We start from the raw sequence: 26,700 nt of genomic DNA, 5'->3' as shown, positions 1-26,700 counted from the left end.
CTAATTGCAGTAAAACATCATTGTTTCTTAAAATTCGGTATCTCTGGGGAGAACGCATAAACATGATCCTGACTGAGAGCAAGTCTACAGTGTATACAACTCGTAAGTACTTTCCCACCACCCGTACAAACAGCAGCACATTCAAGTCAAAATCCTAAACTTCCGATGAAATTCGAGCATTTGCAAACCATTTTCAGGTAACGTCACTAACTGACAAGGGTTTTCATTCATTACACCAAGGTGCAACCAAATCACTGATGTGTGTTCAGAAATGATTTGCATCAGACTGCCACTAGGCAGTGTATACAAATATTCAATTAGTTGTACCTTTGCTTAGAAACATAATTCATGTAAGTCTACAGTTTGAATAAGAAGATAAGAGATTTGCTTGTAGGTGCCCTAAGGTACAAGCAGACAAGTAAAAAAATGTTGGAAGCTGGTACCTGTAACCACTAACAATAATTCATAGTTTCACAAATTAAGGCTTTCAAAAGTTTCACACATCAGAGGTCCAGGCAACCAAGAAGGATGGCGCACCAGAAGCTTACAGCCCTGCTATAGAGCATCAAACGATCCTGAACAGAGAAACCTCTACAAAAACTAGGCCAGCAGTGAGATCTTATGTAAAATTCACCCATTCTTACATTCAAATAACCTTTCTCCAAGAACTGGAAGACTCTCCATATAGAATCAGTTTGGTTAGCAGAACAGGCTATTACTTGGCCATTCTTGTATTCTTTCTTAAGGCAATGTGGTTTATTGGGTGAAGCGGTTCTTCGGTCCACCTGCTCTCCCTTGTGCTCCTGGTTCACAGCACACAAGAATTCCTCCTGTCAGGCTGCATACTTCACCAGTGTTTTGCGAAAAGGAATGCATAGCTGTCTCCAGAGTGAAAAAGTCTAAATAGATAGCTTTATCTCGGTCCTTCAGTAGTCCAACAGGCCCTCAATCTTCAGCAATCTGCCTTTTGGACACCAACAGAACAGCTCATCACACCTTCCACTGTCTTTCTCAATGGTTTACATATTGGTTTTAGACAAACACAATCACACAGATGCCCTGCTTATGGTCTGATTTTAACCATGTCAAACACGCATACTTCAGATGTCACAAACAATGCATTTAGTCTTTAAAACCAAGATCACTGCTAATTTCTTTCATAGGCTTAAATAAAGCCACTGAAGAGACAGTTGCTCATCATTCAGCCTCTCAACCTGGAACACGACAAAATCGTATCCAGATGAATTTAAAACTGAAAAATATTATTTTGCAAGATGGCAAATAAAGAGTTGAAACCTAATTTGGCTATATATATATGATATATACACACCCCCACCCCCACTGTGTAATATTTAAGATGCTTCTCCCATTTTTACATATTTTAAGGGAACAAATTTAAAAATGAAAGAAAAGTAGGAACAGCAAGCAGTTTGTGGTAGTCATAGGTCACTTACAAAATTAAGAGAATGATCATCAGAAACCACTATGTTGGAGATGCTCATAATGCAACACTGTACCTTTTACAATACACCGTTCCATGTGCTATCTTTCTCAGAAAGCCTATTCTAGAAATATTCCTAGGGGATGCAGTATTTTTTCTCTGATGCCTCCATTCTGTTGCTTCACACTTGTTTTTGATTTTTCTGATGCTCCAGATACAGCTCGTAAGAAAGCTTATAATGTAGTGGTCTTAAGCATTGTTCTGTACCGAACAAAACAAAGCAATGGCTCCACAAAAGGGTTCGATGTTTACCAGTCTAAAAGCAGTTTGGTTTCTAAACAGAACAGCAACTTCTCATATTTTCGTTACAAAGAAAAAACACTGTTTCCATTAGAATTTTCCTGCTAGTCCATAGAGATTCTCTAAATAAAGAGCTGAAAACTGACATATATTGAATTCCTTTTTGCTCTCATGCTTTGCATTTCCAACATTTTCAAGCACTTACATTCACATATTAACAAAAGATTTCACACTGGTCAGTATCATGTAGGGAAGGAAAAGAAAAAGCAAATTCACACAAGAAAGCCAGACAAAGAGGAATCTTCATTTGCATCTAGGCAACATAATGTTCCTTTCTGGACAGTGTTGGAACAGTGCGTACACTGCCCAGCTATCAATCTTACTTCCACGGCATTGTCCTCTTTATCTCTGTATTGCAGCAACCTATAAAAATGCTAACATTCCTAAATATTTTGAATACCTAATTAAGTGAAATGCACATGGCTATATAATTATGACATTAAAAGGTAAATTAGCACACAAATGGGAAACATGGAACATTCAAGACTTCATTTCTTACAAGAGCTGCTTTTCTAAATCCTTTACTTCACCTTAGAGGCAATGATTTACAACATGACTTAAGCTCTTAAGTGCCCAAGTTGCTTTTAAAACCAAATCTTGGACTCCAGAATGAGAAACGTGATTTTGGGAACATTATTCTTGGTGCACATATTAGGCAACTGATCAGAAGTTTCCCTGGAAGAACCATAATTACATTTCTAGTGAAGTCACTATACTGTCAGGAATCACCAACCATAACACGCTATTTTTAAACCACTACTTTAAGCCAATGGCTTAAACCTTTCTTGAAACTAGTGACCTCAACACTAAATTAAGCTCATGCTTCAAATAACGTTTATTACAGCAGTGCAGGAAAAACTTTTGCAGATTTCCAGCTCACTGAAATATGTAATATAAAAAAAAAACCACAGAAAAACCAAAACAAACAATTTATTTCCACCTTTATCTGGAAACTAGTTAGATACATATGGATCCATAGTGAACATGTGACCTCTCTCCCAAAGGCCCTTGTGTAAAGCAGAACAGCCACAGTTTGTAAAAGAAAAAAACAAAAAAAAACCCATGTAACTTTGAATATAAGTTTTCATTATTGATCTGAAATTTGAAGGACAAAAGAATTTTTCTTTAAGTCCAAACAGTGTGAATTAGCACAAAAAACCCCTGTATTTTGAAGTGCTTTTTGAAGGTCTGTGATATGAGGAGACCGAATTGCAGGACACAAAAAAAAGTCACAAGGGGTGTTTCCTACCACATTTTTGATAGGGAACAGACTTAATCAGTCGCTATGAAGTTCAGCCTGGCACTGCGTCTTGTCACAGATTTCTTTACTAGGATCAATGGCAGGTAGCAAGCACAACCGTGTAACAGTCATCAGCCAATACATGAAAGAAACTTAACAGGCCAACAGCTGAAATCCAATGGATTCCAGGAAATGGCTCATTTACACACTGCGTACTGCATCTCCTGTTGGCCATCGTCTTTATTACGTACTTTTAAAATCAGTTATTTTATTCTTATACTAAAAAACTGCAATGAATACTAACGCTGTTTCCAAGCTCTATATATATTTGCAGATTTCCCAGTGTGTATGCTCCTCACCTCCTTATCGCCTTTCCTGCACAGTCAAGATAGTCTTTAGCTGTCTTTGTGGACTAAAGGTGTTTTACTCATCAGAATGATCTAGCTAGATGACTAATACAATATTTCTCCATTACTGTCACCTAGGCAGCTACAATAGTATTATTCAGGAAGAGTACTTCTGTAGATTTGCATATTAACTACGTAACAGAACCTTACTGCTGAACCCAAAACAGCTCAACTGTACCTGGAGAACCTTGACTTGAAAGAGTGCGAACAAGAGGGATCAGGAATTGTATCCGAGTACCAGGTAATCAGGACTGTCATCCCATCTCCCACATTGTCAAGGACAGTGTTGCAAGCATGACAGATTTTTGGTTAAAAAATAGCATCGCTTAAAGAATAATTTTTCAAATGAAATAAAACAACACATTTTTTCCTGAAAATAACTATATCTTGAAGAGAATATTCATGCACCTTACCATCCATTCAGATATAATTACATCCACTTTTTCCAAAGGCAGATCTACTTCTTCAATTCTTCCTTTGACTAATGTAATGATATTTTCAAGTTTGTTTAATCTGCAAGTCACAACATAAACAAATCAGTTCATATTTCAAATTTATGCTGTCAAGAGAGATATACTGATGTCTATATTTTGCCTTTCTCCCCCCAATAACTTTTTTTAACTAATCAAGAAAACACTAAAACGTAATATTCCTCTTCTCAGTTATCTTTCAGAGGGAATGTTTCTGAGTAACCAAAAACTGCAGCAGATCAAGTGCCAGGCAAAGATGGCAGACAGTAGATCTGTATACCTCCAACGTGCTGTGCATGCAAATGTGTAAGCTTCAGAAACCAGGAAAATAGAGAAAAGGACAATTTAAAATGCCGCTCCTCTTTAGAGTTGCTTCTTCCCAGTTCTCCTTCTTTGACCCCTGTAGCATAAGTCTATAGCGATTAGAGCCTACTCATCACACTAGGATAGCAATGGAAATTAACTTCCTTACAAAGCTGTTTTGCACGACTTGGTTTTTTATTTAACAAAACTAGCTGCAAAGTCACTGAGAACAAACATTCCCTCTAGATCAGTATTACAGTTATTCCACAATAAAAGCATCCTCCCCACTGTGATTTTGGCCAAAATCATCTGCAATGTTTAGTAACTGCAGTAATCAGGTATTACCTCATATGCAAGTAACGGTACAACCATCCTGTATAAGGAGGAAAGTAATGTGACATGACTACAGTTTTTGAAACAAAAACTGCATGAAAGTGAAATTACTAAATACGTAAATGCTTGAAATTTAGTATTTTTCTTCTTGGCAAACCATATTAGTCTTTCTTGCACATACCATTATTATGATAGCTATTCTTACAAAGGGCAGAAAAGTATTCCCACCAAAGAAATTTATCTTTCCACTGCAGTTCTTGTCTCCACCCCTTCCCTCCCTATCCTGATATCTTACTCTTACATTCTGTCTGGCTTTCAATGCAGACCAGTAATCACATTAAAAATTCAATCTAAAAGACAATGGGAGAACGATCAGAATGAAGGGAGGGAAAGGAAAGGGTCAAAGGGCTACTTGAACATGTGGGCTGTTGGAAAGATCAATTAATATACTCTACACATGACAGTCTTCTGTTCGAAGAGTAGCAGTTCATCACTAATATCATATTTAATGCTGTAAACAGAAGTAAAACCAGAATTTCTCACCAGAAGTGAGAAATAAAACGCTAAAGAGCTATCACCCACAACAATATTTTAAGAAGCACAAGAAGAGATCTAAGGATAAATTCCTAAATGACCACATACAAGCACATGATTAAAACAAAAGAGGACAAAGACTAATTCATTACATCCTTGTTTTCAATTGTAAGGTATAAAAAACCCAAACAAACCAATGCAGTTTACACATTGTAGGAAAAACTGCTCAGATGCTATTTAGGAAGTATACTTCAACTTTCTGTTCTAGCACAACAGTGATGAACGACAAATCAAGTCGTTCACTGCACTAGAAATTTTATGGGCAGCTATTCACAGTAAGAAAAAGAGAAGACAAGCATTTAGTTAAAAATAAGTTTACTATGTAACCTTGCGAAAGAATCATTCCACTCAGGCCACTTATTCCAGTTTACTTACACACATGGGTTGCACTGTTTCTAGCAATTAGCATGCTAGAAATGAACCTCATTCTGGGAGGGTCAAAAGCTCTTGAGCACATACTTGAATCACAGGTGGAAGCACACTGCAGTAGTCATTTTTAAGCTACACAGAGTTGTTTAGTATTCCAATAAATATTTGTTACTCCGTTACAAGTTTGTCAGCTTTATTCCCTTAGGAAAAGTAGGTTTAACAAGACAAATATAAATTGTTTTGATGTGAACTGAAGACTTTAATGTGAATTGAACCTTTTATAGCAGAAGGTATCTATAAATGTGTAGCCTTACTGATGGTTCACTGTGTACTTCAAGGGGCAATTCATCACTCTTAAGAGAGTTTTGATTTGTTGTTTTTCTTAAAGGTCTGCCCTTCTCACCAAAGGTAATAGGTGTTGGCTGATACTTCTATCCCCCTCTAAGTATAAATAACACATAAAGGACTTTTTGTGCACTTGTTGAAAGATACGAACAATCCTAAGTTTGTCATCTAGTGCATTAGAAATAAAACACTATTTCACTTTTGTAACCATTCTGAAGATGTCAAGGACTCCTGTGAAAAGTTCTCTTTAGAGAACGAGTTCTTGTGCCATAAAAGCATTTTAGTCAAAGTTGCACCCAATGCTTAACATGGTACTTTTCTTAAACAGGCATTTATTTAATAGAGTAATTTTACAGCATCCAAGTGTGCACTGTTGCATCTCCAATGTGTGAAGTGGTATCTAACCTAAAAATTCTGCCTAGACAACCTTATTTCTGTACAACTGAAGTTTGCACAAAAACTGTCACTCCCATACTCCTCAGTATCTACCTGGACTTTCTTTTCCACAGTTGCTCTTACAAAAACAACCAAAATGAAAAAACCTACACACCTCAGCTATCAACAGTACACATTTACACCTACATTTCTCCTACCTCATGCTAGAAAATCCTTTAAGTCTTCAGATGCCATTGCTTCATTTTTACCTATACCCACAGTCTCCCTTAATATCCTCTATAGGCAAATCAGTGAAACGTGGAGTGGATAAATGAACCGTCAGATGGGTGGAAAGCTGTCTAGACCATGAGGTTCAAGAGGTGCGAGAAGGAGTACAAAGTCTAACTGGTAGCCGGGTACCAGAGGTGTCCCTCAGGGTTCAATGCTAGTTCTGATACTAATTATTAGTGACCTAATGGGACAGAATGCATCCTCAGCAAGTCTGCAGATAATGCTGAATTAGGGGGGAGCAGATGATATGCTAAAGGGTAGGGCTGCTCAGACTGTAGATATGGGCTGACGGGAACCTCAGAGATCCAGCAAAGGCAAAGGTGAAGACCTGCACCTTGGCTGGAATAACCCCATGAAACAGTACGGATTGGTTCCTGCTGGTCAGAAATCAGCTCTGCTTGCTGTTCCCCACCCTGCCCTCATGAGGGACCTGGTGAACAAGCTGAACATAAGTCAGCGGTGTGCTCTTGTAGCAAAAGTGGCCAACTGTCTACTGTGTCATATATGCAAGAGGGTAGCAGCAGGTCAAGGAAAGCCATCTTTCCCCTCAATTTGACACTTGCAAAACTGCATCTGGAGCACAGTGTCTAGTTGCGCGCTTGCCAGTACAAGACAGACATTGACATACCAGAGCACGTCCAGTGAAGGGGCCACCAAGACGATGAGGGGCTGGAGCACATGACATACAGGGAGAAGCTGAGAGAACTGGGTTTGTTCAGCTTTAAGAAGGGACAGGTTTCTGATGTCTGCCTCTGTCTAGCAGAAGGGTGAAGAGAAGACAGAGCCAAGCTCTTCTCTTGTATCGCAGGGACTGGATGACAGGCAATGGACACAAACTGAAATAATGGAAGTTACCATGTGGCATTTCAAAAGTAAGAGTGAGGCTAGTCAAACAAGACACATTTTCCAGAGAAGGTCAGACAGAAGTGGCAATGTTCAGAACTCGACTACCTGAGGCCTAAGCCACCTCTTAGAGCTGAGCCTCCTCTGACAGAGGGGGACTGGACCAGACACACTCCCCACACTCCTCTGGGGTCCCTTCCACCCTGTACTATTCCATGACAGTTTACACAGCATGCAACATCTTTGTAGTTCTCCTGGAAACAACTTCTCTCAGTGACTCTGCAGACTGTGCGCATGTGTCTGTGTGCATGCTCTTAAAATGGGTTTGGGGTTTTTTTTTCGTTTGTTTGGTTTGCCTTCCCTCCCCCCCCCAAACTATAGAAAATATTATAGTGCCACGGTAATCACTTTCCAACTAGCACAAACACCAGAGGTCACTAGGTTTCTAAAGGAACAAAATACAGGGTAATAGACATTGACTATTCTCACAGAGAGTCCCTTAAATATACCAACATACAGAGAACCCTACTAGAGAACGGTTTTCCACAAGTTAAAATTAAAATATAGAAACACTTTCTATCACTTTCTGTGTTCTATAAACACAGGAAAAGTTTCTCACATCCTCTTGAGACATGTCTCAACTCTGTTGTCTAAAAATTTACAATTTTATCAGTAGCAACATTTAAAGCTTAAGAATGGAAAATGGACTGGCAGCAGTCAGCTGGAGCCTCTGCAGCAAGGCAGCACTGGCACTATACTAACATAGGAGGAAGGTCTGGGAAACATCTTGCCTTCACTACAGCCCTGTTTTAATTACCCTTACCAGAGGAGCCAACAACTTTACTGCACATCAAAACCTGTGTTAATTCTTAGGACAAAGAAGGACTTCAATAAAACACATACTGAGTGATAGGTGATCATTAACTAGTAACAGCATTTTAATAACTTTTTACAGCAATATTTACTATGCTTTTCTTGGAACTTTTCCTACCTAATGATGTCCATGGCCTGATAGATGATTTCAGACTGGTCGACTCCAATCACTTTCTTCGCGCCTGCTTTGGCGGCAAACATGGAGAGTATTCCAGTTCCACAGCCAACATCCAAAACCACCTGAAACAAATAAATGGAGGTAAAAATAAACATCTTATTACCCATGCTATGATTTTTCTACACATCTTTCTACATCAGTAAGATACCATATTCTAACAGAAGGAACAAACAGTAGCATCAAGTCTTACTATTACATTCAGAGATATCCAAGTCAGACTGTAGTTCTAACTCCACACCCTCTACTACCTTTTACAGATAGACAATGAAGCAGCCTAGCTCCAGCTGCAGATTAACTCAATCACATGGGAAACAAATCACAAGCAATTATTTAGGCAACAACTAAAAAGTTACATGAACAGGAGAAACAGGAAATTATAGCCTAAGCAATTTTAAGCAGTGCATCACTAACAATTGAATTTAGCACTAGCACTGAAAAAGCATATTCTAACTGCAGTTTCTCAGTAAGAGTCTATTCAGAAACTTTATTTAGGAATCCTCTGCTAGAAATGGCCACAGTGCATCAAAACAGCTACGGCTCAAAATGACTAAATTTCAAAATGGCAACTGGCACAGTTTTAACACCTGGAAATATTTTCTGTCTAATACTATTTAAAATCAAAATAGGACCCAAAAATCTAGGAAGATAGGATCTCTAAGTTTTCATGAAAGAAGAATAAACTTCATCACTACACTTGAAAAAAGTACACTCAACATAGCAACAAGACTCATGCAAATGCTTGGTTTTGACATCTCACATTAGCTACTGTAGGATGATTGAAAAGTTTAAAAATGTGAAGTGACTAAGAAAATAGTACCAAATATATTAATAAATAGAGTTGAGCTGCCAGCAGTGTTGAACTTCATAAAGCAGACATTTTACTAAGTAGCCTTGTTCAGGCCTCAATATCATAATAGTATATTTCTTCTAACTGCTGGAAACTTCTCAACAGCTTAAAAACTAATGCTTTTAATCTTGAATGTGTTACAGTAGATTTTTAAGCTATGAGTTTCACATATGATGTTTTGACAAACACAGAATTGTTGAGGTTGAAAGGGACCTCTGGAGATCACTTAGTCCACCCCCCTGCTCAAAGCACAGTCAACTACAGCAGGTTGCTCAGGACCACGGCCAAACAGCTTTTGAATATCTCCAACGATAGAGACTCCACAACCTCTCTCGGCAACCTGTGCCACTGTTCAATTGCCCTCACGGTAAAATAGCATCTCCTGATCTTTAAAGGCAATTGCCTGGAGTTCAATCTGTGCCCACTGCTTCTTCACCTGCCCCTGAGCACCACTGAGAAGAGTCTGGCTCCACCGCCTTTACTCCCCACCACCACCAGGCATTTATACACACTGCCAAGAGCTCCTCTGAGCCTCCTCTTCTCCAGACAAAACCACCCCAGCTGCTCTTTCAGCCTCTCCCTACATCACAGATGCTCCAGTCCTTCCACCACCTTTGCTGTCTTCCACTGGTCTCACTCCAGTACATTCACCTCACTCTTGCACTGGGGAACCCAGGACTAGCCACAGCACTCCAGAAGTCATCTCCCTGGGGTACAGTCATCTCCCCGGGGTACAAGAGAAGGTTCATCTCTCTTGACCTGCCGGTGACAAGTTGTCTTCCTAACGCAGCCCACGAGGCTGGCTGGCTGCCTTTGCCACAACGGTGTGTGTTGCTGGCTCATGGTCAACTTGGTGTTGACCAGGACCCCCAAATTCTTGTCTGCAAAGCTGCTTTCCAGCCTGTACGCCCCCAGCCCCTACTGGTGCGTGGGGTTATTCCTCCCTCCTCTCTGCAGGATTTGCATTGCCCTTCGATTGCCCCGAGCCCTTGGCACAGGACCCCCGTTAGCCCATTTCTCCAGCCTGAGGAGGTCCTTCTGAATGGCAGCACAACCATGTGGTGTATCAAGCACTCCTCCCAGTTTTACATCATCTGCAAATTTGCCGAGGGTGCATTCTGTTGCATCGGCCAGATCATCAGCGGTCTTATTGTTAGACTTCTACTTAATACAGTTAAGCTTTAATAATGGTGTTAAATTCTAAGCCCTAAGCTCAAAAACGTTCTGAAATCTGAAAATCAAAAAATGTTTCCTAAACACCATGTACAGTCACTCGTATCATGCATAGCATTTAAGCATTAACAGAATCAGAACTATAAAGACAGACTTCCTTTCCCATTCAAGAGACCTAAACAACAGAGTAAGCACAACTTACTAAAACACTTCTAAGATAACAAAAACATTGAGTCAGAATTACTAGTCATAAAAATCATTTATTAGAAAGGAAAACTAACTTATTTCAATGTCTCTCCTTAGCACAGCATCCAGTGTTGTAAAAGCTGTCCTCACAGCTTTCATGACATTAGATTTTTTTCCAAAGAAGGCATCAAATCATTCAGTAATCAATCCCACACTTGAGAACTATAACCCTATTTTACAAAATATTTCAAGGTAACAATGCACCCTACTGACAAACTTTCTAGCTTATGAGCTATTGAGCATTCTTGCTTTGGCACAACAAAAACCTGCATGTGCACTTTTAAATTTCACCTCACAAATAATATCAAAGTAAATACTTGAATGCTCTGCACATTAGGTCTGCTTGCCTTCCCCTGCATACAATTCTATACCTTCTGATGATGGATACAGAACAATGATTCTGAAGCCAGCATGAATAAAAATAGCCGTTTATCCTTAGCAGCACAGCATAAGTGAGCTTCTGCTGTGGTGTACTGGGAAGCAATGACTGAAGAGTTGACTGCCATCTGTCTTGATAGAGCAACTTACAATCTCCAATCAGACTAAAAAACATTAGCGTGATGAATTTTTTTACAGTATCTTGTGTAAAGGCTGGCCACGGAAGTTGCGGACAGAGCTACTTGTTTCGCTTGCAACTCTTTGCAGCTATGTTCCAATAGGAGTCAATTCTACAACTCATTCACAAGTTACATATGAGTATGTAATGGCTACAGAAATCCCTACGCTGAAGTCTTCCGGAGACAGGAATAGAAAGTAAAAATCAATGTTCCTGCAGCTGCTGAAATCTCACACCCCCTAATATCATCCATTCTAACACTTTACCCATGGTAGTTAACAAAATTGCTGAGCCATGAAAGCTGGAAGTCAGAGCCAAAAATAAACCTCTGTGAAAGAATGATCTTGATGTACAGTTGCATGAAAGAGAGCAATCACCGCAAATTGGAAAAAAATCAAAACAGACACCACTTTGGACAGCTGCCCTGGTCACTTAAAAACCCAGATGGAACTCATCTAGCCTTAGGCAAGGGATGAGGGTGGAGAAAAAGGCACAGGAGAGAAAATATACAAGCTGGAACACATCTGAGAAACAGAAAGACAAGCAGAATGATCACCAATTAGCCTAAGGACAAGGGTCTACAGCTAACGCATTCTTGCGGTGATCACATATGGCCTCTCGCCAGAGATCTGGAGCAGCTGGACTGGCGATTTGACTATACCATAATATACTGCAGCATCACATCCTTCTCTGCAGTCTAATCAAAAATGATATTCTACTTTTCGTAACAGAAAAAAGTTACTTCAAATTCAGAAAAACAGGAGGTCAGGTAATTTGGCCAATTAAATTAATTCTATCAATGAACTTTTAGTAAGAACAATGTTTAAAAACTCATTTTTTCCCCTCAATATGGCATTGATGCCTGCCTCAGACTTCTATTCTACCACAAAAACTAAGCGTGGCAATAGTGCTCTTCTAACCAGTTACTTTTCCACCAAAAAATATTCTCGCTGTAAAATGGATCACATTTCCTTTTACTGAGTAAGGCCACCTTAACTACTCCTGCTAGGCAATTGAAATTGTCCTATTCTCGTCTCAAGTACATCTGACAGGTTGAAAATAAAGGCTGCAAGCAGGATTCATTCAAGTTTTAATAATTTCTTTTGAAAGCTGAGAGAGAACAAACAAATTGGCTGGTTTTGAATAAAGTATGCATAATAAACAAACCTAGATACTCTGTTATCATCTGTTGTTGTGCAATCACACCTCTTTGGGATACGGCAGATTTGCATCAAAAGCTAGTACAAACAATTAAGCTCTTCGAACAAGCTTCTCCCAACCTACCTCACAGGTGTCCTTTCAGAAACAACAAAAAGCATCACTATATATTTTATAGGGAGGAATACCATATGGGAGTTCTAGGAAATATGGTATCAGACTTTTACTCACTTTTTTTTTTTAAATTGTAATCAAACTTTAAGGGCAAACAGCCTATTTCCTCAAGTTGGAAGTTTCACTCATTAATATGGTTCTGAGAGCATCATATGAATCATAAATTAAGCAAAACACCTTAACAGTTCCTTCAGCAGAAGTCTGTAACAGATGTCACTTCAAAGCTAGATCTCTGAAAAAAATCCCATATATTCTCCATAACAACATACCAAGTGAAAGCTACATCAACATTTAGTCAGACACAGGAGTTAAGTGGGGCACTGGTCATCTGGATGGAAGCTGTTGGGAACTCAAACCAGTTCAGAACCTATCTTTCCATTCAACCTCAACACACTATGATGGGTTTGGAAACACTATGAATTTGAGGTAATCTTGATCAAGAAACTGCTGTAAAAACACCGAGTTCAGAAACCAGTTTGTAGATGTCGCGATAACAGACAAGCTTTTCTTTAGAAGTTGAATGCTTTCACATGAAGTAAAAATAGAGTAAAGCACACACGTTCTAGCTGTTTCCTGAGCAAGTGCACCTACAGCTGGGGCTGAAGCAACATTATCTGTAACAGTTCATTCACGATTTGTTTTGAATGTGACCAATACGTCCATACAGCAGAGGAGAAATACAGCCAATTCTGAAAAGTTACTGTTCCACTAGGACACACATTCCATGTAACTTAAGATCAGTCTTACCCTGTGAAACCTGCAGTTATCAATTTCAGGGGCATCTGTGAAACTAAACTTCTCCCAGGAAAGTTTTCTTTCCTTTATTGATCTTTCTGCTTTGTTGGATGAGCCACCCACCTATGCGGTCATCCACATCTTTTAAGTAGCTGGCAGCATAATGTTTCTACAATACTTTTGCTTGTTCTCTCATTATAACTAAAGAGCTTAGAAATGTTTAGTAGAAATAGGCTTGTGACATGGATTGAAGGAAAAAAGGAAGAAAACTCCTTTCCTAACATTCTTCTGCTGTAGTTGCCAAAAGAACACTGACGTAAGACATACAAAGAGCATGCACTATCTACCTTGAAATACCTCCCACCTAGCACAAAACCATACCTAGCACAATTTCCAACTGAAGAATTATCAGATAGGTGCGCTTTTATTACTACCCACAACTATTCTGAAGCCTTGTATTACCACTTATTAACAAAGTCTCCATCAAAACCAAAATAAAAATCAACAGCAATTGCCTTCCATAAACCTAGACATCCTGCTTTCGCATTAAGAAATATCCCTATGCAGCTTAAGAATAGTAAGCACTAAGCAGAGGAATGCTAATCCAGAACAGAAGGCTGCACAGCGTAACTCAGAACACAACAAACTCATCAGAAATAGCCAGCAGAAATACAGAAGACAAAAAGAGGACAACAACTGTGCAGGGGTCATAACCACAGTAAGATCATAAAAAAAAACCCATCAGTGCAATCTCTCCTCACTGCAAGTGAAATACTAGCTCCTGGTTCTAAGTCCCTTAATAACAACATAGTCTGGAGAGACTAAACAACACTAATTCAATAAATCAGTTGCATACGAATTCTCCCCCAGTTCTAATTACACAGTGCTTCTAGGCTGTTTTTACTGTATCAGGCACAACCTGAAATTCACTTAAATTCTGGTAAAGAGGCCCTCTAAGATAGATTCCATTTAATATACTGGACAAGAAAGGCTCAACTTAACCCCGCCAACATAATTAATGAACATCCCAACACGGCGCACAGAACAATGACAATAGCGATCAGCACTTCTGTTATCAGCACTTCACACCCTCCAGCAGTTGAACAGCACTCTACCATCTAATAAAGCCAGAGTACATTAAATCAAATCTTGTCTGTGCGATATTCCATTCCCAAAGCTACAAAGTAGCCAACCTGAAGGATTTCTACCACTCAAGAAAAAATAAAGTGCAGAAATTATTGTATTTTCTGAGATGTTCTACCTACCTTGTCCTTGAAGATATGTGGATTTTGATAGATGAAGTCACGATAGCTTTCTGTACGTACTTTATCCTATGATTTAAAGATTAAAAAAAGTGTTCACTTTTTGTACTTAGGTACAGTACATCATTCAAAAATGCTGAAAAACTTGCTTTTTAAACTTGGCCTAAAGATGTTTTGTGGCTACTGTACTTATAATGGCTCTGCAATCATGACACTTCCCGTACGATATTCTTTCAGAATTTATTGTCTTTGCAAATGAAGCCAGCTGAGCCTCTGGAGGAAAAATTAAAAGTTAGCTTACAGTTTCCTGACCTGCTCCATTTGATTTTGGATATTTCAAAGCTCTTAATACCTCTTCACTACTTTCCAGCAACAGCAGCGACAGAGTGGCAATACTGCATCAACTTTACGTAACAACGTTCTATACAATGGTAAAAATTTGAGTCACTAGCTCATAAAACATTTTGTATCATTTTATTCTGACACTCCTGTGACATACAGATTCCTTCAAAAAAAGTTACTGGATTAACCTTTTCGATTTCTGAACAAACAGCAAACTTGCAAACCTGACAACAAGCTAGTAATTGAACCCGTACAGCCCATTCTATGAAAGCCCAATATAATAAACAAACTTAACTGTAATACAGCATGACCTGAGAAGCTGGAATGTTTTCAAGCATGTAACTAAACATTTACAGTATCTTAGTATATGAAAGCTAGCAGTATAGCTCAGTCTTCCAGCACAGCTCAATCTACCAGCAAGGTAATCTATTAAAACATTGATTCTCTTAATATGCATCAGCAGGTACACAAATTGACAGCCAAGTATAGGTTTTGGAATTGCTGTTGCAGTTAGAGCCAAGTAAAAGAAAAATCTTAAACAATTTTTATCTAGTAAAGACAAGTCTATAAATAATACTGAAGAATAAAATCCAACTGCTTATATTTAAGTTAGTATTCTTCTACTATGGCAGCTAAGAATTTTTAGCAACAATACAGAAACTAAAGAAATTTTCTCTAATGAGAAAAAAAAAAAGTCTGTTTTATTAGAAAAACAAGATCAAAACCAGAGACTGAGAACAAAGGATATATTCATTAAAATTCTGGAGACAACAAATTATTTTGAGGCTTGCAAATCCTAAAATCCAGTTTTAAGTTTAGGAGGATTATCACACACACAGACCCCAAAGAAACAGTTAGGGATGATTTTAGAAAACTGTACTTAAAAATTATACATAATTAACATGGATAAAAGAAATTGTGATCCTTTAAAATCATATTAGTTTACTACGACGTTATATTCAGAGCAAGTGTTTTTAGTGCTTCACCTCTATTGCAGTATATAATAGGATTTGCTGAAACAACCAAAAAAGTTTAAAAAAAAAAAATGGAATGTTCAGCATCAATCGAGAAAGCAGTCAGCTGGAAAGCTTTCAGCCTTACATCCTGCCCACTCACATTGCCTCAGCACTGCCCCAACTTAATCAATACAATTCTAGCTGCTGTCTCTACTATATGCACTGCTGCTCGAGTAAGCCACGGTCATTCACTTCAGGTCCCTCTATTCATCAATTCCATTCTCTCACTCGCCATTTCAATGTAATGCTTTTTTTGTTTTGTTTTTAAGTAAAAGGGTAAGGAAATGTATTAAAGATTATAGTCAAGAAATTCTTGAGAAAAAAAAATAGAGCAAGGGAAACACTAGCTATTTAGCCAGTGTAAAGTAACAATACTCTTCCCCCATCTCTGAAGTATTTGCAGCAAAAAAACCAAATTGAAACTTCACCCTACCACTACCAGGCATAAGAAAAAGTTTCAAAACTGAACAGTGTCAGAAACAGACTTAAAATTCAGACAGCAAGACTCCTTTCTTAAAAATTTCAGTGTAGCAAGCCACTATATTTATATAAATAAGATATATAAAAAAACGAAGGGAATGCCTAGCATATAGGAAAAAATTCAACGCACACATGATAAAAAGCAACTGTTTTCCTACGTTTAGGAAAGTCAAAAGTCTTCATAAAAGCATTCTGACAAACAGTCCCTGAAACCCATAAAATACAAATTTGTACCAATCTCCTTGTGCAGAGATGCAAATATTATAAACTTCATTAGCAAACAGAAAGGCTTCCTCATCCTATAGCCTCTAACATCTCAAACGACACCTTTATACAACTGCAAAACCAAACTTCTATCATTTTTATTTATCTTCAAGACTTAAATTATATTTCTCTAGACTACACATTTTGGAAAACGTTCTTCCACTCCTGCAGACATCTCTGTGCTTCTGTAAAATTCCACACCCCCCCACCCCCCAAATTAACCTCATGCATATACTACTCTTAACACAGATTCATGTGTATTTCTACATTGGGACCACTAAATGATTTACAAAGCAGAAAACTTTATACGCTACCTGTATGGACAAAGTCACTTCACAACTCCATATTCTCTCTCTACTTTAGGCAGGAATTTTATTTATTTCTGCCTTAAAATGATAAAACTGTTTATGACTTTCACAACTATGATACTTTTTCTGAAAGGAAGCCTTAAAAGATTTTGATTTACGTGTCAATTATAAGTTGCTGGGTTTTCTGTTTGCTTTTTTTTTTTCAAGTTAAAAGGGCATACACAGGTTTGCCTTTGAAGAGTTTTAAACATTAATTTTTTATCTTTATCATATAAAAGGAGGATACAATTTTTCCAGCTGTTCAATATCATTTGTTCCATCTGTGCACACTGAACTGTGCACAAATACCAACAATTTCTGTTCACCTAGTGCAATAGGAAACCACAGTATTTGAGAAATGGTTTTGCCTAACAAATTTAAATTATTAGGAAAAAATAAACTAAAGAAAAATATTCACTCTCTGTACCATGTTTTATCCTTTCTCTTTTAAGCACCCAGGAAAAAGCTGCTTTTGGCAAGGTAAGGTTGTGGTACAAATATTGTAATATATCTTCAAGCATATCTGTAGAGTAAATGATTTTATGTTCCTAATGCTTCCCGTAAACAGAATTTATACAAAGGAAATGAAAATGAAAAAAGATCTCTCAACCCAACTCCTAGGAAAAAAATGATCACGTATAGAAAGGGTTAAAAATGCAGCTGCTCTGCAGTATATTTGTGGGCACACAGCCCACTTCATTCCGTCTTTCCGCTTTAGTCCTACTAAGATGCAGTTGAGATGACTTTCTAACCTTTAGCATCTCTTCGTGTATCCCATAATGCCCATAGGAGCTGAAGTAAACACCATCCTCATCCTCCTGAAGGTCTGCAATGGCGCTGGATGACGAGCTGCTCCTGACATCTGCGTTCATCACAAAATCCTGGGCAAATTGTCTGTAATCAATTTGAAATATACCCTTGAGACATGTTTATGGGACCATGAAAAGGCTGGGGGGGAGGTGAGGGGGGGGAGAAGGGGCTTGAAAGAGATAAGGAATCCAGACTGCCCAGGGCTTTGACAACAATGGGACCGGCTTGAAGTGGGCACAGCCCCCCTCTGCCGGCTCCTCCAGGCTGCTGCACCACCCTTCTCCGTCCATCACCCTCCTCCAACGACTACTTTCTGCTTTCAACCAGCAAACATCAGCAGTGAAACGTTCGGACTTCATTTCTATTTTTAAGGCAGAATTACCTATTTTGCGCTCGCTAGTACAAAAGCGAGTACCACAGCGATCAAAACAACGTGTATTTTTGGCTGTGTAATGCAGATACGGACTCAATACAACAAACAGCACAAGAACTACAAACCATACAACGCTGCGTGACTAGTGGAAGGTAGAAGAAAGTAGTTTAAAAAATGAAGCGTTTGAGTGGAAACAAACCACAGCTTAAAATTCAATTTATTACTTTAATTTCACGCTGCTTAAGTTTTCCTCCTCCACGGCCTTGCATTCCTAATATGCATGTTCTCTTGTCATTTCTCAAAGCACTTTTGATGACAAAATACACAAATCAAGGGCTTTATCATGAAAATACAATTAAAAGTTGACAAGCAAACAGCTCATACTATACCCCCAGTGAGGTGAAAAAGCAAACATGCTTCAGCCAGACAATATTCCTCCAAGGTCTACAGTCCAACATCAACAAAGCTCGCACCCCAGACCACTCCGAAGCAGCCAAAGCTCACCTTTAACAGTGGTCATACTTTCTAAAATAGGAACTTAATGTAGAGAAGCTGTAGGTAACATCTCATTACCAGTACCATCCTCACAGAACGACAAAACCAACAATATTATTTCAGTCCTGACATGTCAAATACTTCTCTGCTTAACTAGTTTGGATGGGGAGGAGAAGGTGGTAAGGGAATTTGTACTAAAAGTTTGTCAATACCAGGAACTTCCTATACTTGCTGACGTACAGGTAAGGTCTGGATCTTATTTTTAATATTGCCCTTTACCATAGCAGTTTGCATTTTCCTTCCTTTTAGATAAGTATCAAAATGATAAAAATTGAAACTTACAAAAACTAGATTCTATGACATACAATTAAGTATAATCAGCATTTTGTAAGATTTAAACCTGATTTGAAATCTAAAATTATTTAAAATGGATTCAGCCAATAGTTCCTCCAGCCTATGCGTGCAACACAAGTACCAAACAAACTCTAGAGAGAGCTGCCCTTCTGCCTTTTTAATCAAGAAAAAAAGATGATAAGTAAAAACAAAAGCCATCATCTCTAAACAGGGGACAGATTAAAAAATTCAGCATATACAAGCCATGCTCTTAAATCTCTAAGTTATTTCAAATGCTAGAGGTGACCTGATTTATAGAACCGTTACCATTTCTGGGAGGAAACAAAAGGTCACCAGGCCTTCAGCTACCTGTCTTAACATTGTACCCCTTTCAATTCTCATAATTCTACAAGTCTACTACTCAGTGTAGCAAACTTGGAAAAACATTTCCACAGAAATTATTTCCTACTCATCTAGTGAGTGTCCTCATACTATTATTCCAGGGCTCAGAAGGCAACAATCTCTAGGGAGCTGCACGACTGATTCTGAACAGGCAATCATTAAAAACCTAAAATATTTTTTTCCACATTTTAGAGAGCAAGACCTCCATAACGCAGTCACGTTGCAACTGAAAGAAGTTACAGTTACTCAGTCTCAAGAAGTCTCTGTAGATCAATATAGCATGAGAAAGCTCCTGGATCTAGCTTTTTTTACTCCAGAGGCTGAAGTCGACCAACCAGCCTGCTAAATACCAGTATAAACCTATTTCCATGACAGAAAACAATAGAATAACAGGTTACTGTAGATTAAGGTCCTGGACACTATTTTTGCTCCACGTCAGACTTCCAAGCTATCTTTATTTTGTAGAGGTTTACCTGAAAGGAAACATCTGTAGATGGTCTCTTTCAGTGGAGTAACCTCCAGCATGATTCAGTATTACTATGAATCACAGCATGTAGACTACTACAATGCAACTGGTTCATCTGTCTGTAATTTAAAACTGTGCTGCTTCAATCAGCTGTACATGTGGCTATTTTTGCTGCCAGCCAATCCCTGCTGAATTGAAGAGCCTGCATTGACAAAGAAAAATTAAAGGCTCCCTTTTACAAACAGCAGATAATTTGATATACTAACCTCAAAAAGAAATCCATATAAGCCTGACTGAAGTTGAGAGAGCTGAAAAGAAATTGTAACTGATGACCTGAAAAGGTTTTTTGTTCTTTTAAATGAAAAAGAAGGGAACAAGAGTAAGACAACACACAGAAAAAGTTTTCCAAGTACAGTGACAAGTTTCTTTCATTCTTATTGTTTATGATTAATGCATAATGTACACAGAGTGTACAAAAAAGTGCAGTATGCTATAAAGTATGATCTGCAAAAGTTAAAACCAGCTGAAGACAAAACTGTTCATTTTTGACATGTATAACTGTTCACAGCTGATAGGATTTGAATACCTCAATTTATTTTGGTATACTTAGTTACTAATAACATCAAGCATGTACTCTCAAAACATACGAGCCCTCAAATGTATTTTACAAAACAAGGTTTTTGCCGCTTTACTTTTCCACAAAAGAACATTAATTATTTTTCCAAGTCTCTTAAATACCATGTCAGTTCTTCAGTGCCCAATCAGTGTGATCTTGAAATGACACTTTTGTACAGGATTTAATCCTATGTGACCCAAAAAGAAGTTTATATTCCCATTTTATCCATGAGCATCACCAATCTATATTTTGAAGACCTCAAGATTTAGAAGTAGCATGTACAGCTACGGGGATGTCCTGATTACGATGCACTAAATATTCTAACCAACAGAACCCACACTTGAGACTGAAAACAAAAGTAGCTGAAAAGTTGGTTTATTAATTTCACTGAGGGTTTCTCCAAACAGGAACCGGATTCTACTACTAACAATCATTGCTTGGAGCCATCTCTGAAAATGCCTAGTGTCCCATATTTAATTTGTCAATACCTCCCTCTTCTCCATTGTATACATCTTCAATGTTTAAATTCGTATCTAAAGGACTAACGGAAAAGTGTCTGAAAAACAGAGAGTGGTCTGAAGCAAAATACATGTTTCTGGGCCATGTGCTTATTTAGCTTTCCTAAGCATACTTTGCTCTTTCAATTTGTGAAAGTTTTGTGCAGTTTTTACTAGTCATCTACAAGACGTTTACTAATAATCTACAAGATAAAAGTCAAATCTACAGTCCCAACACAAGTCATGAGTTTTATTCTGTAGCTACATTCTACCACTTCTTTGAGTTTCTATTGGTCTAAACACGAATATCTCATCTCACCTGAAACACAAATAATAAAAAACCCCAAAACTTCAGTTCAAACACTTACTTCATTTTTTGAAGATCATCTTGTGCTCTAGCCAAGGCTGCTTCTGCGAGTCTTGCTCTGTGTTCTGCATGTTTTAATTGTTCAAGGAGCACCATAGTATCATTTAAGTCATTAGACGGCAAAACGTTTGCAGGTTCACAAAGATCTTCTATATCTGATGAAATGGGGAGAAAAAAAAAAACAAACCACACGTACCAGTCACATGTTGCTTCACAGCAGCTCATAAGCATATGATGTTTTCAGTGTTGCTTTGTCTGTCTTTGGATGATTTGTAAAAGTAGTCTGTTTTACAAGAAGTATCACTGAATTTGATAGGATTAACCGTGGAACACAATACTACGCAGTAAAAGCAAGTATGCTAGAAGCAAGCTCTAGTTAACAAAGCAAATAAATCCAGAATTCAGGCTTCTTTAAATACCAATGTTTGATTATTGATAAAAGAGACATTACGTTTAGACTGTAATTAAGTTAATTACAGTCCTATCCTCTATATTTCCAGTTATGTTATTCTGAGGCCAAAAGGGCTGTTAACAGTAATCGTAAAAGGTAAGAAGGTACATAAATTTAAAATTTCTTAATAATTAGACAGTAACTCTTAATTTTCAAACCAATTCCTTGGGCTTTTATAATGCTTATGAACACAAAAAACCCAAGAGCACAAGCAGAATGAATCTAGACAAAACACTGCTTTTTAACTACCAAAACCCAGGCTCAGCATAAGGTCCCATTCACCTCTTGCTAAATTCAGCTGGTGATTTCAACAGATATCAGTGGATAAAAAAAAAATGGTGCTACTGTGTTTTTAGATATAGTAAGAAGTTACTGCCAGCTTACTGGACAAAAGACTTTGTAAAAACCTTATATATCTATTCCTTTTAATCATGGAAGACTGACTATTTAGCCCACGGGACTGAAACAAAGCACAGATACTTAAAATAAGATTTCAAAGCTTCAGATCACCCCCACAACCCTTTAGCAACTGCAACGGCACCTCAAAGCATCTCAAAGTCTATAGCTTGGGCAAAGAGCACACATTAGGCAAGAGCTGATAACAGTGAAACATGTAATCCCTGAAGTAACCAACCAATGTCCTCTACCACGCATTATCTCTGCTATCATGCAGCAGGGCTCGCTTAGAAAAGGGCAAAACTGCATTCCAGACTGTACAGAGAAGAAAAAAATCCAGAAGCCCTAACTACTTCATGATTTAGGTGAAAGAAAGAGGTACAATCAAGTGCAAAATAGGAAGAGTGGGAGGATCATGGGTGGCAAAAATAAGTTCAAAAGTCAAACTGAGTTTTCTCAAGATCATCTGATGAACTGTCATGCAAGAGAAAGTAAGGCTGCTTGTACGGATCACTAGAACCGCTAAAGAAGCAGAAGTCTTCTATGCAACTATAGTATCTTACACTCGGTTGGTCCACAATACAACCTGTATAAAAGATGAAGATGTTTTCAACAAGGCAAATTACTTGCTCCTTACTTACGTCATACATTTTTGAATGAATGCATCTGATTTTAAATACCTACATTTAGAAGCTTTAAAAGCTTCATAAATCTTCCAATGAAGCTTAGATGGAGTACCTCTTTGACCTGCTTAATTACTACATACAGCACCTCTGCTATGAACATCGTATCTACAATACGTGAATGAAGATAATAAAACAGGGCTATGGAAAACTCAGTCATTAAAAACTGACATACAATGTGTGGTAAAAATTTCAGAGCGTGACTTCACGTCATGACTTCAGCTAGTATGTGGACTTTCTCATGTACGTGAGCTAATTGAATAATAGTGATGATGCTTCATACGACATGAACTCTGCCAATGCCACATTTACCCCGCAACGCAGTATAGTCATACTGAAACGTATTTATTTACCAAACTGAAGTAGAAGGTCATCTTCTAGCTCTGGTTTCAAATATTCCTCTCCTTCCCAAGGCAGTGGGCTGCTGAGAGAACTCATATATGCTCCTGTTGGTTTCTAGACAGAAGAGTAGCATGTAAGCTAAGTTTCTTTGAAAACACCAGCCCTTCAATTTCACTCAAGAAAGTAAGGCAGAGATCTGTTCTTCCACCCATTAAAATAAATAAGGTATTATTAAAGTACCTTTGTAGCAAAGGCTGCGAAAGATACTACTTCAAAGCACGACCAGCGAGAACAGTGAATAAACGAACTTCTGGCTTCCATCCTGGCTCTGACAACAAGTACTCACCTTAGCATACTGACACTACAACCATGGTGACCAGAGAATAGCATAAAACTACACCTATGAGCTAGTCTGGTCCCAAAGCCCAAGAAGCTACAGGATCAAGGAATTCAGTACAAGCAGTAAAGCACAGCACATTGACAGACATTGAAGGATACTTGTAGGATTACACTGCTATTAGGAACCAAGTTTACTCCGGTGTCTGACTGACCCACAGCTGACAACAGGGCGAATCAATAAAGCCAAGACACTAATCATGCCAAGTATTTTTACACCAACAGCGCTCTAGGGACAAATGTCAGAAATGCTATTTCTCTCCCGTTTGCATCTGGCCAGTTAAGACTTTGTCAGGAAAGGAGAGGTCAGATATGGGACTTCAGTTTTTCCGTTTCTGTGTTTACTCTGCATAGCTAGTTATGCCCTAAATAACTATTTGAAGATTTAAGTAAACATTTGAAGATTTAAGTAAAAAAGGCTTAACTACATATGATGGTATTAAGTTTAAACCTAAACTTTTAAGGAACAACCAAAGAACTTCAAAGTCACAGAATATACAAAATCTACCCATGCCTAACTTAAAACTGCAGGTTCCCATCAGCCTTCCTGTTTCTGGTATCATTTTAGCAGAGATTAATTTTAGGTTCTGTGACCTAAAGGATCAGGTGTTGCCCTTACTAACAGTGCAGTAGGGGTCTGGCCAGCTCACATCCCCAGGAAATACTCTTTTGCACCAACACGCATGCGAGGACTGAGAAAACTCAGTTATCAAGAAGTGAACCCATTACTGGAGCGACACAGCAGAGTCAAAGGCCAAGATGAATTAACAAAACAGCATGATACTACATAGCGTGGGCTTTTTGCAAGTCTGAACATCCTCTTCTAGAAACAATAAAATTCACATTAATTAAATATATTTAAAATGAAAACAACTTCACAATAAACCAATCAATAGCTATTTTAATTCCTGTAATTTCTTATTTATAGAAATATAATACAAAATTTCATACAGTTATTAAAAAAGGGCAAATTGAAAGCACAGCATCTTGATTTCCCATTCTCCAGGCATAGATTACAGAAGTAGCATGTGGCACACCTACCTTTAACCTGACAAAGTTTATTAGTTTAACGTATCCATAAAAATCAAGTCCTGGAAAGAAAGAAAAGGGGTGGGGGGGAAGAGAGCTTACATTACAGAAAACCCACAAGCATTTTACAATGATATGAATATTAATTACTCATTCAATTGGCCAGCTTCCCCTTGGGGTGTACATCGTTATCTAGTGCAGTCTTCCTATCTTAAGTTTGCCATTTACATTTTTCGTCTCTTTAGGACTAAACCAGGAAATTCTCACCCTCAGGACAAATACATTTGCTGCAAATTAAGAATGGAACGTGGCTTATGAACAGCAATTTCACTCATTTGGCAAGCGACTGCATCAGGACAGCTACATTTATCTCCTACTAGCTACCTTACTGATATTTTAGGTGTTGTGCTCTTTTGTTCATAATTTTAGCTTTCTGCTTAATAAAATAAATTGATCCTACTCATCAATTACAATTGACAATCCTACTCATCAAGAATACACACCAATATTGATTTAAAACTGCCACCTTGCTCAGAAATAACAGTAGTTTAAATACAATTATGTACTCTCCTCAAGAATGGCGAGGATACCGCATAAACTCACTTTCCACTGGATTTTATACAGAAAACAGACCAGATCTTACAATTTTACATGCAGATTTCTAAACAGTTTATGTGGTTCCCATCCCCTTCTCTCTCTCTCTCTCCTTTTTAGTACACGCTCTTAAAATTGCACTTCTCCAACTCTGTTCCCCTTCCCCTGCTTTTGAGCTTTCCTTTATATGCAGTAAGATACGGATTTCAGGCTCAGTAGTGCAGCACTTACCTAACTCTTCCAAAGCCACCCCCACTTCACATACATCGTCCTATACGTACCTTCCTTCCATCACCATCTTGGTCTAAATAGATGGCAGCTTCAAGTGAAAGTCAACCTTACACTTCACTTGGAAGGAATGAAACAGATATTGGAGTATATCTTCCTGTGATCGCCTGAGGGAACGTAAGCCAAGGCTGCAAACAGCCCTTTACAAGACACCAGCAGTACAGCCCAGTTACCTGACCTCTTGGTGGATACATCCACTTGGGTCTCTGCTAAGCTCCCGAGCCCAACAACAAGTATCACTGGTCGGGCAAGAGTTCCCAATCGATCAGGTAAATAGCTCTTACTCCAGCACGCAGTGGGCTGGCTCAGGTCGATCAAGTATACAGTGGGGACTCAGCACAAGCCAGGGATCAATCCTGCTTTAGTTACTAGTTGAGAGCTTTACCAGTAGATAAAGCATACAGGAAATGGCCAGCATAAAGACAACACATAAGCATTTTTCTAGAACAGCTTATCTTGTTCTATGTTGGAATCTTCAGCTACAACCAGGAAATCAGTTAGAAACAAGCCAATCTCTGCAATTTATTTTAAACAAGATGCTGATACGCAGAAGGAAACAACAACTTGTGAAAAAAACTTACCATATTTCTTGACTGCATCACAAACATTAAACTGATGCTCTGTTTTGCAGTGGGAGAATACATCTTCAGCAGAACTAAACCACCTATAAATAACAAATTATTAAATATGCAGTATTAACACATTTAGAAGCTGTAACACTCTCATAAGTTTTATATGCTCTGTTCTGACCCGCTAGGCAATATGGTCAGAATACATCATTTTTGCCTTTGAGAAAGGATGAAGAGGCACCTCACAAAGAAGGCACCTCACCCGCATACCTCACAAAGAAGGTTTTACCTTGTTTGCAAACATTTTGCAACAAAAAGTAATAAGCACAAAAATTTTGTTTGACAAAACCACAAACCCTGTTAACTTTCAAAAACCCCTTGAAAGCAAAGGCAGCATTAAACCCGAAATCTAAGAACCACACAGATACAAAGTGAGTTGGCCAGCTAGATCTGCTGCATCAAAATAAAAATTCACACCTATTTACTGACGATGGCAAAAGATAAGAGAGAGAATTCAAGAGAGAAGCTTCCATACTGCTTCAGGGTGAGCAGAGGGGAATTACCTGCTTTC

At 38.3% G+C, this 26,700-nt stretch overlaps 1 protein-coding gene across 1 annotated transcript in view; it reads right to left on the bottom strand.

The window, feature by feature from the left end:
- PRMT3 (protein arginine methyltransferase 3) overlaps positions 1-26,700 on the bottom strand; it is a 67,971-nt gene that overhangs the window by 40,694 nt on the left and 577 nt on the right. The window contains exons 3-10 of the mRNA XM_050897201.1: positions 26,142-26,224; positions 24,691-24,740; positions 23,265-23,367; positions 21,383-21,536; positions 17,775-17,916; positions 14,577-14,642; positions 8,363-8,484; positions 3,862-3,961 (exon numbers count right to left, since the gene is read on the bottom strand). Coding sequence (XP_050753158.1) covers positions 3,862-3,961; positions 8,363-8,484; positions 14,577-14,642; positions 17,775-17,916; positions 21,383-21,536; positions 23,265-23,367; positions 24,691-24,740; positions 26,142-26,224 — 820 coding nt within the window. The remainder of the gene's footprint in view (positions 1-3,861; positions 3,962-8,362; positions 8,485-14,576; positions 14,643-17,774; positions 17,917-21,382; positions 21,537-23,264; positions 23,368-24,690; positions 24,741-26,141; positions 26,225-26,700) is intronic.

This window comes from Gymnogyps californianus, chromosome 5 (assembly GCF_018139145.2).
Source record: "Gymnogyps californianus isolate 813 chromosome 5, ASM1813914v2, whole genome shotgun sequence".
In the NCBI taxonomy this organism is placed as follows: Eukaryota; Metazoa; Chordata; class Aves; order Accipitriformes; family Cathartidae; genus Gymnogyps; species Gymnogyps californianus.
Note: the sequence above shows the minus strand (reverse complement) of the source record. Positions and strands in the feature narration are given on the sequence as shown.